Below are 18,018 nucleotides of genomic sequence, written 5' to 3'. Positions count from 1 at the left end.
GAGGAAGGCCATCAGCCCGTTGTAAATAAGATCTCCCTTCTAACACCTTCGTCGTATTATTCTGTTTTGGTCTATTTTTCCTTTCTTTGAAGCATTGTGATCTAAAAGGTACCTATTCATTTAGTTGATATTTTAGTACTCCCTCACCCCCATGCCCTTGGGATTTCTTGTCTTGTTTCTGCCCCCTGGTGCCTGGGTAGCAATCGAGTAATAGCAAAGCTGAATTAGATGAATGTGGTTATCAGATCAGGTGTTTGCTTTGCCACTTACCAAGCAAATCCTCTAGCTAGCGCTGTCCCACCATCCTGGTATGGAGTAAGCCAGAGAGATAGGGTCCTTCCTGGAACTGTTTGCCCTTCCCCTCAGATTGGTTCTCAGAACTGCAGCTGTCTTTGCTAAAGGTCTCAGCTATCACCTCTGGGCTCCAGTTGCTTCTTCAGCTGTTGCTTGCCTGCCTGGTGACCCCCCTCCCTAGAGGGTTGTTGCTTTTGAAGCCTAAACCTGGTTCTCTGTGTTATGGGCACTGAGAGCCATAGGAGCTATGCAGAGTCCTCCGTAATTAGAAGCCACAGGTCAGGGCTGGAGAGACAGCTCAGGAGTACTGGCTACTCTTCCAAAGGATCCAGGTTTTCAATTCCTAGCACCCATACGGCAGCACACAATGGTCTGTAACTTGAGTTCCAGGGATCTAACACCCTCACACAGATACATATGTAGGCAAACACCAATGTACAAGAAGTAAAAATGAGCAGATTAGAAGCTACAGGTTTAGCACCCACATGACAAAACCTATGTAACTTCAGTTTCAGGGGATCCAACACTCTCACGTGGACACATGTGTAGGCAAAACGCCAAGGCACATAAAATAAAAATAAATAAATTAGAAGCCACAGGTCTCTTTTACTCCACTTTACAACCCATACATAATCTATACATTAGCCAAGTGTGTATAACATTCCACGCATACTTTATAAAAATTCAGCCAGGCATACTGGTACATGCCTTTAATCCCAGCACTTGGGAGGCAGAGGCAGGCAGATCTCTGTGAGTTCGAGGCCAACCCGGTCTACATAGTGAGTTACAGAACAGCCAGAGCTACGTCCTGAGACCCTATCTTGAAATATCCCACCACCAAAATAAATCAATTAAAAAATCAAAAATTCAAAAATGTTGGCATTTCTTATAATTTCTTATTGCAGAGGAAAAAAAAAGAACCCTACTTTTCTTGTTAAGACCAAATGTGTCACAAGGAACAAGGTAAGAAAAAGGGTTAATTTTTGCTCAGAATTGGTACAAAAGGCATCAGGAACATGAGGCCAGTGGTTAAGCAGACAGGAAGTGGGGCTGGGCTATAAAGCCCCAAGGGCTGCCCAGTGACCCACTTCCCTTGGTGAAACTTCACTTCCTGAAGGTGCCATAGCACCACCAGTTTGGGACACCATGAATTTAGTCTTTGTGCCAAGTCTGACTTCCCTGTATCTGCACACAAGAAAACTAAAACACAGCTGGGTGGTGACGGTGGCACACACCTTTAGTCCCAGCACTCAGGAGGCAGCAGCAGGCAGAGTTTGAAGCCAGCCTGGTCTACAGAGTGAGTTCCAGGACAGCCAGGGCTACACAGAGAAACCCTGCCTCAAAAATTGGAGGAAGAAGAGAGGGAAGAGGAAGACAATGACACAGAATTATTTGCCAAAATTTGCAATATTACTGCCAGGCTCAGTCTGAGTTGCTAGCAAACAGATCCATAAATTTGTACAGACACAAAATGGTTTCTTTCTAATTTGTGTAAAAGTGGCTCTGGCTGGGCTGAAACCTTGTGTCTTTGAAGTCATCCAGAGAACCTGGCACCTTCTGTTCTGTTGTTACTCTATCACCTCCTGGAACTACACTGACCATGGTTCCAGTTGTGGTTCCCAAGCAGGATGCATTTTGGGTGTTCTTTATTTCTGGTACTCATTTCCTATTGGCTAGGTGTGATCACATGGCCACACCTAGCTGCAAGAGAAGCTACTCAGTGATTCCCTTTGTGATTCTGACTGTTCCTCTTGCTAAAATCTGGAGAGGGTAATCTTCATACTTAAAGGAAAGGGAAAGAGTAGAGTCTGGGTACAGTTAGCAGCTCTTACAAGAGAGCTAGTGAGTGGTGAGACCAGATCTGTGCCCAGTGGGGAGTGTGCTTCCAGCTCAGCCCTTCCACTTGACCCTGCTCCCTGTTCTTCTACCAGGTGGATATCATGCAGATGTGCATCATTGAGCTAAAGGACAGACAAGGACAGCCTCTCTTCCACCTGGAGCACTACATTGAGGGCAAGTACATCAAGTACAATTCCAACTCAGGCTTTGTCCGTGATGACAACATCAGACTAACACCACAGGTGAGGTTCTGGGTTTGCTCTACCTGCACTTTCACCCTTCAACCCTTTGGGAATGCTCAGCCTTAGAGAAGGAGAGCCCTGTGGGCAGAGCTTTACACCCTCAAAGGTTCCTCATGTTCATTAGAACATACATGACATCAGGCTTGCAACTTACTTGGTACCTGTCCTACAACAGAATAGTGTGCCCAGCTCCTAAACAAGACTCCCTTGTTCTTTTCCATTTCCCTGTGTATGTCTACAGTATGCATGTGTGCATTCATATCTACATGTGTGTGCATATGTGCATGTGTGGTTGAGCCTACATAATTCTGAGAATCATCCTTAATCATTCTTCCACCTTATTCTTCTTCGAGTCAGGGTCCCTCAGACACACCCAGAACTCACTGATACGGCTAGTCTTTCCAGCCAGCTTGTTCCAATGATTCCACCCCCGCCTTCCAAGGCTGAGTCCCTGAGGTATTTGCAGAGTTGATTTGATTAGACAAACTCAGACATCCTTCTTATGTCTTTTACTCTATAAAACTCTTCTTGCAGAGTGTGCCCTCAACAGGTCTGACCTCAGTGTTATAGCCTCTGGCACAGCAGCTGGCCAGCCTCTTCCCAGCCCCCAATTTGGTCTGTTTACAACTGTCTTTTCTTCCTTCCGGGACATAGGCCTTCAGCCATTTCACATTTGAGCGTTCTGGTCATCAGCTGATTGTAGTGGACATCCAGGGTGTGGGTGACCTTTATACCGACCCACAGATCCACACTGAGAAAGGCACTGACTTTGGAGATGGCAACCTTGGTAAGTGGGGAGAGCCAGCTATGTCCTTGGGGACCATGTTCCCTAAATGCTGTTAGTTCTTTCTATATCCAAGGGAACATACTGAGACATCCAGGGCCTTTTGCAAGATTAGACGGGTGGGGACTTGGCTTGTTGATCCCTGATCCCTTCCATTTAGCATTGTTTCCCACCTCTCCTGCCCCACTGTCCTTTGTCTCGGTGTAAAAGACTCCATCACCCCGTTCCACCTGCAGGTGTCCGGGGAATGGCTCTCTTCTTCTACTCTCATGCCTGCAACCGTATCTGCCAGAGCATGGGCTTGGCACCCTTTGACCTGTCCCCACGGGAGCAGGATGCTGTGAATCAGAGCACCAAGCTATTGGTGAGTACTTGGTGGTGATTTGCTCAACTGGCCGGTCCTGCCACCGAGAGGGCAGGCCCTGTTTCTTGTGGGCTGGTATTAGCTTGGTTTTGGCCTGTTTATGACCAGAGTGGGGAAAACAGGCAGAGACAGGAGTGACAGGGAACATGCCATGTGTGTGTGTTTTCATGCACTCGCCAATATGCACCTGTGCACACATGTGTACTCGGGTACCTGTGTACACATATGTGTGTGTATATGAGTGTGTGTGTGCATTAATAAGTGAGTGACTAGATCTGGCCCTCTGGGCCTGTACTTTGGGACCACCCGGCTTACTCTTTTTACAAGAACCAATTTAGGAGACAACTAGCAAAAACCAGTGTTGGCCTCTGGGTGTGCACTGGGTTATACTTCCAGCTCAGGTCTATAGAGCACAGCCGGTGCTTTAGGAAACACAGGCTAGTAGCCCCTTTGAGATCTATCCATTTGCCCCTTCTCGAATACCTTCTCGATTCCTGAACTGAATTTGTTTTTTTTTTTAAAGATTCCCTAGGCATGAATAAAAGCCAAGGATAAAAAGGTTTCCTTGTTTCAGGAGCCCTCCATTCCCTATAGCATGCTTGCATGACATGAATTCTCCATTAATGTCCCCAGCAATCAGCCAAGACCATCTTGAGGGGGACAGAGGAGAAGTGTGGGAGTCCCCGCATAAGGACACTCTCTGGCAGCCGGCCCCCCTTGCTCCTTCGCCTGTCAGAGAACTCTGGGGATGAGAACATGAGTGATGTGACCTTTGACTCTCTGCCTTCCTCCCCATCTTCAGCCACACCACACAGCCAGAAATTGGACCACCTCCGTAAGTCACGGTTTGCTCCTTTGGATATTGTGATCATAGCGGGCAGGCACAAGGTAGAACATGCTAAGGAATGAAACAGTTGAACTCAGGTGGCTTAAAAAAAATTAAAAATAAAGTACCAACAAATAAAGACTACTAGCCCATTATGGTTGAATCATAATCATCTGCATTAGGAAATCTGTTAACATATTCATAAGCTGAAAGGGCAAACCTGAGGATGACAAGATGACCCAGTGGAAAGAAGCGCTCTTTGAACATTTAAGCATTAAAAAAAATATTTAGAAATGTAAAAGCCATCTCTATGGATTATGTATGCATGGGTATATGCTAACACAAGCCTCATTCTTGTTTTTGCTTATTCTATACCATTGAGCTCTCCAGCCTGCAGATGTAATAAATCTGGTCAGCCTCCTGAGTGTGGTGGCCATGTGTTTATACCAGCACTTGGGAAACTGAGGCAGGTGGATCTCTGTGAGTTTAAGACCAGCTTGGTCTACATAGTGAGTTCCACAACAACCAGAGGTAAATAGTGAGATCCTGATTCAAGAAAACAGACAGTAACAACAGCAGTAGGTCAGCCAGACATGTAGGTTGCAGCTTGCTTAGAACAGGAGACAGAAAATGGTGACAACCAGAAGAAAGTTGGCTTGACAGCCATGTGGTACCCATACTTTGGGTCCCACATAGACAGGTGGCTTCTCCTTTGTATCTGCGCTTTCCTCAGAGCCGATGTGCTGGTCATGTATATGTTACATGTACAGCTCTGTGCACGCAGAGGCACAGATCCAGTGACTGTCGAGTGGCAGACTTAGAAAGGATTGAGAAAGAACTGTAGTTCTTCAGTGGTGCCACGATCCTTTCCCCATGTTGTGCTTCTCTTTAAAAAGCAAAAGCAAAATGCTGGGCATAGTGGTGCACACTGGTAACCCCAACACCTGGTCAGCTGAGACAGGAGGATGGCCGGGAGTTGGGCTACATATTGAGGTTGGGTCAGGTGCTCAAGGCAGGTCATGTGCAGCTCTTGGGCATGGCCTACATCACCTTTGCTTGTCCCTGCTCAGATTGGCCAGTGTTTGGTGACCTCGATAACATGGGCCCTAGAGACCATGACCGCATGGACAATCACCGGGTGAGTGGGGAGGAGGGAGGCTGCCGGCTGCCTTTTGTTCGGAATCATCACCTTGGTCAGATGGTATTTTAAAGAACTTTTAAAGATTTATTTATTTTATGTATATAAGCACACTGTAGCTCTCTTCTGACACCAGAAGAGGTCATCAGATCCCATTACAGATGGTTGTGAGACACCATGTGGGTGCTGGGAGTTGAACTCATGACCTCTGGAAGAGCAGTCAGTGCTCTTAACTGCTGAGCCATCATCTCTCCAACCCTTGATTAGTTACTTAACTCTCAGAATGAATGAGATAGATTTTTCTTATTTCCTTTACAAATAGATTTTATTCTAGAATTAGATGGGGGCTGGGGATGTTCTCAGTTGCTAGAGAGAGTGCTGTCCTAGCATGCATGAAGTTCTGAGTTCAGTCCCCAGTACCACAGAAACTGGGCATATTGGTGCACACCTGGAATTCTAGCACTGTAGAGGCCAGAGGCTCACAAGTTCAAGGTCATCCTTAGTGACATAGTAAGTTTGAGGCCACCCTGACCTATATGAGCCCTTGTCTCAAAACAAAGACAGAGACTATCTAAGTAAATGAGGAAAGACTGATTTCGCTCACTGTTTCCTAGGTTTCCGCCTCGCATTGTGTGGCTTCTTTTATGCTGTGTGATGAGACAGAGCCCAGTGGCAGAAGTTGCTCACTTTCATGGTGGCCAGGAAATGGGTAGGGGACAGACAGCAAAGAGGCCACAAGGATCTGGGGATAAAAATCATTTGATGGTGTGCTTCAATAGTCTGCTTCCTCCAACCAGGCTCCACATAGTAATAACCCATTCAGCTGTAGAATCTTTGATGAACGCCATTGATGAGGTTAGCACTCTCAGGATCCGTTGACCTCTCAACTAGCCAGGGACCTTTACGGGGACATTTTCTACCAAACCATAGTGGCCCTTCAGTGAAGGTGTTAGAATGAATCCCCACAGCCAAGGAAATTGAAGCTCAGGAAGTTGAGCAGTTGCCCAGATCTTGGCTGCTGTGTGGCAGACCCAGGAATTGGGTTCCAGGGTCTAAGTTCTTCACCACTACTTTCCGAACTCCTGACCAGGAAGACTGTTAAATGAGGTAATGAAAGAAAGGAGAGGAAGCAGGTGACTAGGCCATCTCTGTATCCTTACCACCAGGTACTCGAATGCTAGTAGAGAGAGCCCTAAGATTGTCTTCTCTCTGCAGGACTCTGAGAACAGCGGGGACAGCGGCTATCCAAGTGAGAAGCGAAGCAACCTGGAGGATCCTGAGCCCCAAGAACACGTAAGCCAGCCAACCGGATCTCAGACAGAGACAAATGCAGGGAAGGAGGAGAAATGCAGAGACTTGGCCAGAGGAAAACCTACCCACCATTTCCCCAGTGACTTTACCAACACTGGGACCCTGGGGTCGGTCATTCGTTTCACAGAGACAGGAAGACTGTGAACTCAACAGCTCTGCATGAAGGTTCCAGCTTCCCTGCGGAGCAGAGGACTAGTGTTCCTAGAGGAGGGATCCTGGGAGGGCTGGTCCTGCTCCCCAGGAATTGGCTCCCCCCATAGCACTCAGTCTCTGCTCCCTTGCAGGGCCACTCCAACGGCAACCGAAGGCCTGAATCGGATGAGGACAGCCTGGGCAGCTCAGGACGGGTATGCACACACAGGAACAGGCCTGCCTCTTCTGGCTCTTCTGCCCCGCTCTCCTCCTGACACACTGCCTGCCCCTTCACCCTGCGCGTGTCCATTTTACAAAGGGCAGGTTGGAGGCCATGTCCTGGGCAGAGTGCCAAGACCCCCGGGAAGGGGGAAAGATGGTGGTCTTGGAAGGAAGTAACAGCTCAGGAGTTAGAGAGCCTGACAGGAAGGCCTCTGCATTTGCTGCTCTCTCTCTCTCCTGCCACCACCCGGTGAGATCTTTGCCGAGTTGTACATCACATGGTTTATATAAGAAAACTGGAGTCCTGGGCAACTTTTCTCAGGTTACCCTGCCACTCCAGGATGTGTTCCTTATCTGAAATGCCCGAGCTCAGAGATGTCTTGGGTTTCGGATTAGTTTTCCATGTTTCATGTGTGTGTGTGTGTGTGTGTGTGTGTGTACATGTGTATATATGTGTGTTATGCAGGTTTTCGCATGTGTGTGGGTATACATATGGAACCCAAGGTTGATACTGGAAATCATTCTTTATTACTCTTATGCCTTATTCTTCAAGGGAGGGTCTCTCAGTCAAACCCAGAGCTCACTGATCTGGTTAGTCTTACTAGTCATCCTGCTCCGGGGATCAGCCTCTAGCATTTCAAGTCACCTACCAGGCTTCTGAGAGAAGATCACTTCTCATACTTGTACAACAAATACTTTAGCTGCTGAGCCATCTTCCCAACCTCAGATTTTAGACTAAAAAATAAAAGGACAGGGCCTGTGGGGGGGGGGGGGGTAGAGAGGATTCTTGCATATACACAGTTAGACAACCTGAGGTGGGGCCCAAAGCCTGACCATGAGCTTTATTGTGCATGTTTCGTGCATATTTAAAACATGAAGGCTGAGGGTGATTTTACATACTACTTTTAGTACGATTGTCTTTGAGCCACTGTGCGTATGACAAGGGTCTCAGGTACGTCCAGGAAAGGCCAGCCCTACAGCTCTTGTTATTCTGATTCTCAAACATGTTGTGAACCTCACACCTCTCCATGTTTGCTAAGTTGGGTCCCTCCTGCCTTCAGAGTCCTTCCTCTCCTGATGCCTGAATTCCGTGGGCACCTTGTAAGGCTGATCATCTGGACTCTTTGTCGTCGCCCATGGTCACATGAAACCTTGTCCTGGAGTAGGACAAAGCTGCTGTTGGCATTGTGGGCTGGGTCCTTCTTGCCTGGCGACTTCAGGGCATTTAGCTGTCTGTGTTCGGTGATGTGTGTCATCGATGTTGTGAGTTTCATCTTGATTAAATTTGCAGAGAGAGAGAGAGAGAGAGCAAGTGAGCTTGTGAGTGTCACTTTCCAGGTGCCTGGTGTGAGGAGGAGCTTAGGAGAAGGTTAGCATTAAACCTCAGCTGCAGCTCCAGGCTGATCAGTGAAGGGGGAGGGTTTCTCAGGGCCACTGTAGTCTGTCCTACTGGTCATTGTGTCCTGTTGCTGCCCTCTACCCATGAGCTGGTGGTGGCAATGGAATAACTGGGAGCCCTGTACTGTGTGGGGTGCTTACTTGTAATCCCAGCACTTGAGAGACTAAGAAAGGAAGATTCTGTGCACAAGGATACCTAGTGAGTTCAAGGTCCATCCCAACTGAGTAGCAGGATTCTTGTTTGAATTGTCAGAAACAAACTGAGGGAGTTAGAGCCATGCTTGTCCAATAAAGCCTGATGTCATCAGGGTTCCTACCCCCCCCCCCCCCCCCCCGGCAGCCAGCTGCTTCTGTGACAGCAAATCCAGTCCCAACCCATCACTTCTCTGGTCTCTCCCATCAGGTCTGTGTGGAGACGTGGAACCTGCTCAATCCCTCTCGCCTGCACCTGCCGAGGCCCTCGGCTGTGGCCCTCGAAGTGCAAAGGCTAAATGCACTTGACCTTGGAAGGAAAATCGGGAAGTCTGTTTTGGGGAAGGTATGGGTAATGCCCGTTCCTGAGCCCGGGGCTCTCTCTTCTCTACTAATCACTTCTCACAGGTCGACTGGGCTGCTCTTGGGCATGGCTTTGGCCTCTCAGTCAGCCAGACCAACATGGAAGTCTTTGGCAGGTCCATCTGGCCATGGTGCGGTACCACGAGGGCGGGCGCTTCTGCGAGAAGGATGAGGAATGGGATCGAGAGTCAGCCATCTTCCACTTGGAGCACGCAGCTGACCTGGGAGAACTGGAGGCCATTGTGGGCCTAGGCCTCATGTACTCTCAGCTGCCCCACCACATCCTGGCGGACGTTTCTCTGAAGGTGAGAGGATGTGTGGACCCAACGTAAAGTAAAGGGCTCGGCCAGTCCATCACTTACTGTCCACATCCTGGTGGTTACCTACTGGACGATTTGTTTTGTTTGTTTGAGACAGGGCCTGACAGTGCAGCTCTAGCTGCCCTGGAACTCGCTATGTAGACCAGGTAGGCCTTGAACTCACAGAAGTCTGCCTGCCTCAGCCTCCTGAGTGCTGGGATTATAGTCACATGCCACTCTGCAGACAGGCATGGTGGCTCACACTTGTAATCACAGCATGTTGGAGGCTGAGGCAGGAAGAGCAGGAGTTTGAGGCCAGCCTGGGCTGTGTGTATGACAAGTGTCACAGTGATGGTTGACACCTGTCACGTATAGGAAAGGCCAACTCCACAGTACCCATTAATATCTGACTCTAAAAGAATTCTCATGTTAAGTTTTGGGTTAATTCTACTTCAGAGGTAGAATTGATCTGTATCTTTGGCCAGTAAGTGGGAGGTAACAAGTCCCAGGTCTATGTAATAAATGACAGGATATGCTAGGAGAAACAGACGTCCTGGAAATGAATGAGGAAGAGCCACGCATGGGTCTTTGACGTGTCTGTTTATCTCTTGCCCATGCTTCAGCCACATGGCTATAGCTAGGGCAGAGCTGGGCACTCAGCAGCTTCTCATTCATTCAGGGATGGGTGGAAAAGGTCATGTGAGACAGACAGACAGGCCGGGTGGGATTGAGCTAGGCAGAGTGTGGGAAACAGAAGGGTGACAGAGGTCGGTAGCACTGGAGTGTGGGATGAGGTGGGGTAGGGGTTGGGGCGGAAGCACCAGCCAGGTGGGAGCTGAGGCTTCAGGATGGTAATGTACCAGAGATGATGTACGGTTCGTCCCCCACTCCCCTTCATGGTCCTTGGGTACAGGAAGAAAGAGTTGAATGGACAGGGCCTGAAAAAGCTTTCTGTGAGGAATTGAGAGTCCAGTGGGTGGTGTCTGTTCTTATCTGTCCCCGTCTGTCCTGTTGTGTTGGTGGAGGCTGCACAGGAATAGGAGGCTGGACAAAGCCAGATTCAACACAGGCTTGGGGCATAGCCCTTTTCAGAGCTGACTGTGGCCAGCGGCTGGGCGAGTCTCAGGCTAGCAGAGGGTGGAGAAGAATGTGCTGGGACCTTCGTTTCACTTTTGAACAAGTAACACATTATTGTGTAAACACTCGCGTGTGTGTGTGTGTGTGTGTGTGTGTGTGTGTGTGTGTGTGTGTGTGTATCCCAAACCATGTATGTGGAGATTAGAGGCCATCTTGTAGGAATGGGTTCTCTACCTCCCTGTGGATGCCAGGGATCAACTTAGGTTGTCAGGATTGATGGCAGCCGCCTATACCTGCGGACATCTTGTCGACTCCTAATAATTTTAATATTAAAAATGTTTACATCAGAAAGTCTCTTCTGCCTTTTCCTTCTTTATTCACTACCTGCTGCCTTTCACCCCTGCCTTCTCCATTCTCTTACTCTCTCCTTCCATTCTCTGTCTCCATTCCTGGAGATGAAATCCAGGGCTTTGCTCATGCTGGATAAGCTCTTCGCCGCTGAGCCTCACCTCCACAGCCATTTTCCCACTTTCTAAAATAGCAAGTCAACTATTTGACTGGCTACACGGGTCTAGTTTCATGAATGAACCAGTTTCCTGAGACCCTCACAGAAAGCCTGAGAGTACAGTAGCAGAAACATTCTGGGTACCAGGAACAGCTGTGCTTCCACTGGAGGCTCCGGGGAGAATCCTTGTCTCTTATCATCTCCCCAGGAAAACATCTAAAGCCTGGCATGGTGATGTCCCTGTCATGCCAGGACTCAGGAGGCTGTGACAGAGGATTGTGAGTTCTAAGTCAGCTAGCAGGTTCAGCCCTGTCTGAAACAACCAGCTGTGTATCCACATGAATGCACACAAATATTGTCACAACATTGCTTTCTCCCATCAGTGGATGAGTGGATAAGGACAATGGGATGGAATAGCATCCCATTGATCAGGAGAAAGAATGAAATACAGTCAGGCTGCAACTTGTGTGCCAGAAGCCAACACAAAAGGCCATGTATTATGTCATTTAGTCCATTCCATGTATACAACGCATCCAGAGTCCACGGAGACAGAAAGTGAACCAATCATTGCCTCTGACTGGGATAGGATGGAAAGAAGGGTGTAGGGAGAGCTTGTGAGTTGTGGTGTATGGTATTTCTTTTTGAACTGGTTAAAGTATTCTGAAATCGGGCCAGCATGATGGCTCAGTGGGTAAAGGCACTTGCCATAAACCCTGACAACTTGAGTTCAATCCCTGGTCCCACATAGTGGAAAGAGAACCAACAAAGTTGTCTTTTGACCTTCATTCATGCACTCACACACAGTAAATAAATAGAAAACATAATAAAAATTCAGGGTTTTGTTTTGTCTTGATTTGTTTAAGACACGGTGTCTCTGTACAGCCCCAACTGTCCTGGTACTCTCTCTTGTATACCAGACTGATCTCAAACTCAGAGATCTCCTGCCTCTGCCTCTCTAGTACTGGAATTCAATGACAGGCACCACTACCACCTGGCTAAAGAAACTGGAGATTGACAAGGGAGCCCTTTACACATACACACACACACACACACACACACAGAGAGAGAGAGAGAGAGAGAGAGAGAGAGAGAGAGAGAGAGAAACAGACACACTCACTCACTTGCTGTTTGTTCCCTTGCTTTTTGGCAGGAGACAGAAGAGAACAAGATAAAAGGCTTTGATTACTTACTGAAGGCAGCAGAAGCTGGGGACAGACAGTCCATGATTTTAGTGGCCCGAGCTTTTGACACCGGCCTGAACCTCGGCCCAGACAGGTACTGTGACCGTATCCTGAGGATGTTGGGGTAATCTGGACCACTTGAGATGCTTCTCCTCTCATTCAGGATAGACATGGGTTCTAGCTCTGTCTGCCACCAGCCCAGTGACCTTCAACAGGTTACTGTGCCACTATCACCTGGCCTCGGTTTTTTCCTTTGGTGGAATAGAAATTACGATAGCATCTATTGTGAGATGATCCTGCCCTGTAGTGCTTGATACAGAAAGCGTGCAGTAGACGGCAGCTATGTTGCCAGGTTCTGTAAAGATCTGATTTGGAGAAAAAAAATTAGAAATACCAAGCAGTTCAGTATAATTGTCAGTAGAGAATAGAGTTTGGGGTGATTTTTGACTGCCTTTTCTGCTCTTGTTTATAAAAGTTTGGGGCTTTCTACACCCACCCTTGCTCTAAAATAATGACCTGGAGACCTAGTATATTTATTAATAAGCTTCTTGCACTATAGCTGGGCAGGGTTCACATCTAATCTAACCCTACTATGCTGTCTACTACCCAGCCAAGTGTCCCCATTACCTGACATTGCCCTGGCTGCTCCTGCTTCATCCACGTTGTCATGGCAATTCTCCTGGCAACCTTATGGCAAATTGCCCCACCCCCTCTGATCCCCACTGGAGACCCTCTCCCTGGAATCAGAAGTCCTGCCTGTTCCTCTCCTGCCCAGCTATTGACTGTTTAACTCTTTATTAACCAATCAGAAGTGATGGAGAACAATCCTTGCACAACTTTGAGCCAGGAGATGCTTGACAGTGCCGATATCTGTACTGCAACCAGATCTCTGGGAATGGCAATCAGCATCTGAATACACAGTGCACAAAGCCATCTCTCAACACTTGCTTTGATTGTATTCTTATGATGCAGCAATAGAGATTAAATCTAGGGCCTCAGGCACGGCAGTACTCTGGCACTGAGCTCTATCACAGTCTTCTTTGTATTTCCCGTCTAAGAGGAGTGAGACAGAAGGAGGAGCTCCAGGTAACTTTCCCTAGTGGTTCCGAGGCTCTTGAAGGCATCAGCAAAACAACTCAGTATTCCTCATGCAACCTTCAGGCTGAAATGCTGGGGCCAAGGACAGCATAGCAAGGACTCGGGCCCTGCAATGCCTGGGCCACGGAATACTTAGTCCTAGATACATGTCACCCTTTACCAGGGTATCCTTCTTCCATTGGTGAAAGAGCCGTGATGCTCTACCAGCTTTGTTAAGGGAAGATCCCTTAAAAAATATAGAAACTGAGGCCAGGTGGTGGTGGCTCTTAGGAGGTAGAAGCAGGCAGATTTCTCTATTTAATGCCAGCCTGGTCTATGGAACAAGTTCCAGGACTGCCAGAGCTATACAGTTAAACCCTGTCTCAAAAAACCCAAAAGGGAGGGAGGGAAGAAGGGAGGGACGGTAGGAAAGAAAGAAGGGAAAGAAAGAAAAAGAAAAGATAAGAAAAGAAAGAAGCTGGGGTTGTAGGGTTCACTCGGAGGTTAAGAGCACTTGCTGTTCTTCCTAGAGGACCCGAATTTGGTTCCCAGCACACAACAGGATAGTCACAACCATATGTTACTCCAGCTCCACGGGATCTGGTCGGTCCTTCTTTTGGCCTCTGTGTACACCTATGTACACACTCAGGGACACATAAATCCAATTAAAAATAATAATAAAACATAAACATAAAAAGTCTACAATATGAAGGCGTCCCTTAGATGTGGTGGCCTTTGGTACTGTAGTTTGTAGCTCAGACGTAGTGGTCCCACTGGGATCCCAGGCTTGCCCCTCCAGTGCAGGGTTCCTCTGCCTTCCCACCCCAGTGCCATGGTAATTAAAGATCTCTCTGTGTCTCCGGGCAAGGTGTCGAGACTGGTCGGAAGCCTTACACTGGTACAGCACGGCTCTGGAGACCACCGACTGCGATGAGGGCGGAGAGTATGACGGGGTACAGGACGAGCCCCAGTATGCGCTACTGGCCAGGGAGGCGGAGATGCTGCTCACCGGTGGATTTGGACTGGACAAAAACCCCCAAAGATCAGGTGAGGCCCACAGACCTTCCCTGGGGCAGGACAGGGCTGGTGAAGGTCTATAATTCACATCCCACTGGAATTAGGACGAGTCACCCGATAAGTCACTTTGACCTGGTATGTAGATGAACATTTTAATTTTACTTTATCATATTTTATACGTGTGAGTGTTAACCTACGTATATGTGCCTGGTACCCTCCAAGGCCAGAAGAGAGTTGGATCTCCTGGAACTGGACTTAACCGGCGGCTAGAGCTGCCACATGGATGGGTGCTGGGAACCAACCCGGCTTCTCTGCAAGAGCAGCAGATGCTCTAACCGCTGAGCCATCTCTCCAGCTCAGATATATTTTCCTTGAGTCAGTGACTATACAGCTGTAGCTGGCCTGGAGTTCACTGGAGAAATCAGGCTGGCCAGAGATCCATCTGCCTCCTGAGTGCACATTTGAGGTGTGGAAACTGCCTGGCAAGATTCACTTTACTGTTTTTGGCTTGTGGCGGTGAGCTGGAGGGGGCAGATAGAGCAACTGTCTGATCCTGTGGAGCTGGAGTCTTAGGCGGCTGGGAGCTACCTAACATGAGTGCTAGGAACTCGACTTGGCCCTTTGCTATTGACTCCTGAACCATTTTCCCAGTCCCATGCCTTTTTAAAATTTACATTCATTCATTCATTTATGCACGTATACATTCATTTATTCGTTCATTCGTTCATTCATTTATGCATGTATACATTCATTTATTCGTTCATTCATTCAATCATTTAGAGATGGAGTCTCATGTAGGCCAGTGGACCTCAAACTCTCTGTGTAGCTGAGAATGACTTTGGACTTCTGATCCTTTTGACTGCCCCTCCCAGGCGCTAACGTCACAGGTGTGAGCTCAAGCCTGAGGACCTGTATTTGGATAACAAAACCCATGTAAAACACAGGATGTGGGCCAGGCTTTGTAGCCGCCTTTAATCCTAGCACAGGAGGTGGGCAGGCAAGTCTCTTGAGCTTGAGGCCAACCTGGTCTGCAAAGAGAATTCTAGGACAGCCAAAGCTTCACAAAGAAGCCCTGTCTTGTGGGTTGGGGGAGGGGGGAACCAGGATGTGGTGTTTATATCAAAGACCAAGTGGATCCTGGGGCTCGTTGTCCAGTGTAGCTGAAATAGCCAGTTCCAGGTTCAATGGGAGAGAGACCCTGCCTCAAAAAAATAAGGAGACAACAAGTGGGGGGGGGCTCTGAGGTCATGCTGGCAACTTAAGTCTGATCATCAGAACCCATGTAATGGTGGGAGGGGAGAAGTGGCTCCACAGAATCATCCTCTGTCCTCACACCTACATCATAGCACATAGATTCCCCCCAATACTTAAAAAAAAATAAGGGGGGGAGGGAGACAAAGGCATCTCACATTGAAATATATGTATATAAATTAACTAAGAATACAGTCAGTCTTCCCAGTGACAGGTTTTGCATCCAGAGACAAAGAGACTTACTATCTTTCCTTATTTTGTGTGTTTCTGTTTCCATGTACATCCCACAGCACATGCGTGAGAACTAGAGGGTAGCGTGTGGGAATCAGTTCTTTCTCTCAACCACGTTTGGTCCCAGTGATCAACATGACGTCATCAGCTCGGCAGCAAGTGCTGCCAGAAGGGATTTTGGCTTACAGTCCATCTTGGCGGGAAGCTTGGCATCAAGAGCCAGAGACTGTCCTAGCAGCTGGGAGGCAAGATGTTCCGTTGTCATCCACACAAGCAGCAGAGAGGGAAAACAGGAAGTGGGGCAGGCTATAAAACCTGAAGCAGATGTGCTTCCTCCCCTTCCTCCTAACCACTCTACGCTTCCCAGAGAGCATCACCATCTAAGGGCTGATGTTCAAGCCGTGAGCCTATGGGGGACATTCCGTTCAAGCCACAACATTCCCCAGACAGCACAGCACACCTCCATTCCATTCCTGCACCTGCATTGCGTTCGACTGTCAGAGTAAAGGAGAGATGATTAGAGCAAAGAAGCCGCATAGGCCATATGTAAATAGGACACTCTCTCTGACGCAGATTATTTTTTCTATGCTTGGTGGATCCTGGAAACACCCTCTCCCCATGAAGGGCAATTATATATTAGAATTTATGGGCAGGTTTTTCGGTTTTAAAAGTGAGGCTGAAACTTTGATAATGTTTCATCTCCTGTCACTATTATCAAACTTTACACAATCTCACAGCCTAAAGGAAGTCCTGAACTAGTTAGCAGCCACTTCCAGTCCCCCACTCAGGAATCACTAGTCTGCCTGTTCGAGACTCACTTCACAACTGGAATCATGCGATATGTGGCCTTTCGTGTCTGGCTTCCTTTACTGAGGGTCTCGAATCCTCACTCTGTTTTGAGACAAGGTTTTGTGTAATCTGGCTGGTTGCAAACACAGCTTGTACTGTGATCTCAGGTGTGCACTACCTCTTTTGGCTCGTTTCTTCTATATTTTTATCATCTGTGTCTGTGTGCACGTTGGAGATCACAGGACAGCCTGGGGGGATTCGCTCTCCCCTGCCACCATGTCTGTCCTAGGGACTGAACTCGGGGCATCAAGCTGACAGCAGTTGTCTTTGCACACCGATTTCTTTTCTGTCGTTACTCTTGTATTTTATTCTATTCTAACTATTCTATCTTTTATTGCTATTTATTCTTATATTACTAAATAATATGCCACTCGGTGAGTATACCACGTTTTATCTACTGTCATCTGATGGACATGTTAGATTTTTATTTTTTTTAACTTTAAGTTTTTTATTATTTTTATGTAAGGGTTCGTGTGAATTATGCCAAGTGTGTATACATACCCGTGGAGTCCAGAAGAAGGTGTTGGATCCCTCTTCTGTAACTGGAGTTACAGGCACTTGTGAGCTGCCCTGTGAGGATGCTGGGAACTGAGCTTGGGTCCTCTTAAAGGCATGCACACACTCTTAACTGCTGAGCCATCTCTCTAGTTCCCAACATTAGACACTTCTTTTCAGTTTTGAGCTGTCATTTAGCCTGGTTGCCTTGGACAACACATTTCTTTTTCGGGGTAAGGGGTGTGGCTCAATGGTAGAGCTCTTCTTGCCTGGCAGGTAAGCTCTTGAGTTCCACAGCAACACCGGAGAATAGAAGAGTGCTCTGGCCGGCCAGCTTTCTTCATATGCTACCCTCGGAGACTTGGATTATTATACCAGACAGCTTGGGTTGCTATAGTAACCTCAGATGCTCTTTTGGGTGGGATGAAATTTACTGGCTTGATGAAGAAAAGTGGCTCACTCCTTTGTCCCCCACTTTGCTCTCTTTCAGGAGACTTGTACACCCAGGCAGCTGAGGCAGCAATGGAAGCCATGAAGGGCCGGCTAGCCAACCAGTACTATGAGAAGGCAGAAGAGGCCTGGGCCCAGATGGAGGAGTAACTGTCCCACAGGACACTGCCAAGGAGAAGGGCTGGGGAGGATGGGACGGGACTCATTTCTTTTCGGAGGGGAGAAGTAGTTTTACTATGGTATAAATTGATTTTTGTATTCCACTTTTTTTTGACTCTTGACAGTTTTTTCAGCCGGCAGAGACATTCTAACTGCCCTTTTAGGGATGGTATTTTTGGGGAGGCAGGGATTAAAGATGCAGCCTAATGAATTTTTTGTTTTGTTTTGTTTTGTTTTTCTTTTTTTTTGTCCTGAAGTGTAAGCAAGTATCTTTCTGTCTGAATGAGCAGACAGTATCAGGGCTTCTTGCCAGCCTTTGCAG

The 18,018-nt window shown here is 47.8% G+C and overlaps 1 protein-coding gene across 1 annotated transcript in view; it reads left to right on the top strand.

The window, feature by feature from the left end:
* The window catches only part of EEF2K (eukaryotic elongation factor 2 kinase), a 59,809-nt gene extending 42,009 nt beyond the window's left edge, over nt 1–17,800 (top strand). The window contains exons 7-18 of the mRNA XM_080912678.1: nt 2,226–2,375; nt 3,030–3,162; nt 3,396–3,523; nt 4,157–4,358; nt 5,420–5,487; nt 6,703–6,780; nt 7,083–7,145; nt 8,954–9,088; nt 9,222–9,410; nt 12,137–12,261; nt 14,113–14,291; nt 17,578–17,800. Of these exons, the coding sequence (XP_080768804.1) occupies nt 2,226–2,375; nt 3,030–3,162; nt 3,396–3,523; nt 4,157–4,358; nt 5,420–5,487; nt 6,703–6,780; nt 7,083–7,145; nt 8,954–9,088; nt 9,222–9,410; nt 12,137–12,261; nt 14,113–14,291; nt 17,578–17,687 (1,560 nt within the window). The 3' untranslated portion in view covers nt 17,688–17,800. The remainder of the gene's footprint in view (nt 1–2,225; nt 2,376–3,029; nt 3,163–3,395; nt 3,524–4,156; nt 4,359–5,419; nt 5,488–6,702; nt 6,781–7,082; nt 7,146–8,953; nt 9,089–9,221; nt 9,411–12,136; nt 12,262–14,112; nt 14,292–17,577) is intronic.
* Nucleotides 17,801–18,018: the final 218 nt, after the last annotated feature.

The sequence above is a fragment of the Micromys minutus genome (genome assembly GCF_963924665.1).
Source record: "Micromys minutus genome assembly, chromosome: 2".
Taxonomy (NCBI): Eukaryota; Metazoa; Chordata; class Mammalia; order Rodentia; family Muridae; genus Micromys; species Micromys minutus.
This window is presented reverse-complemented; position numbering and strand designations above follow the sequence as displayed.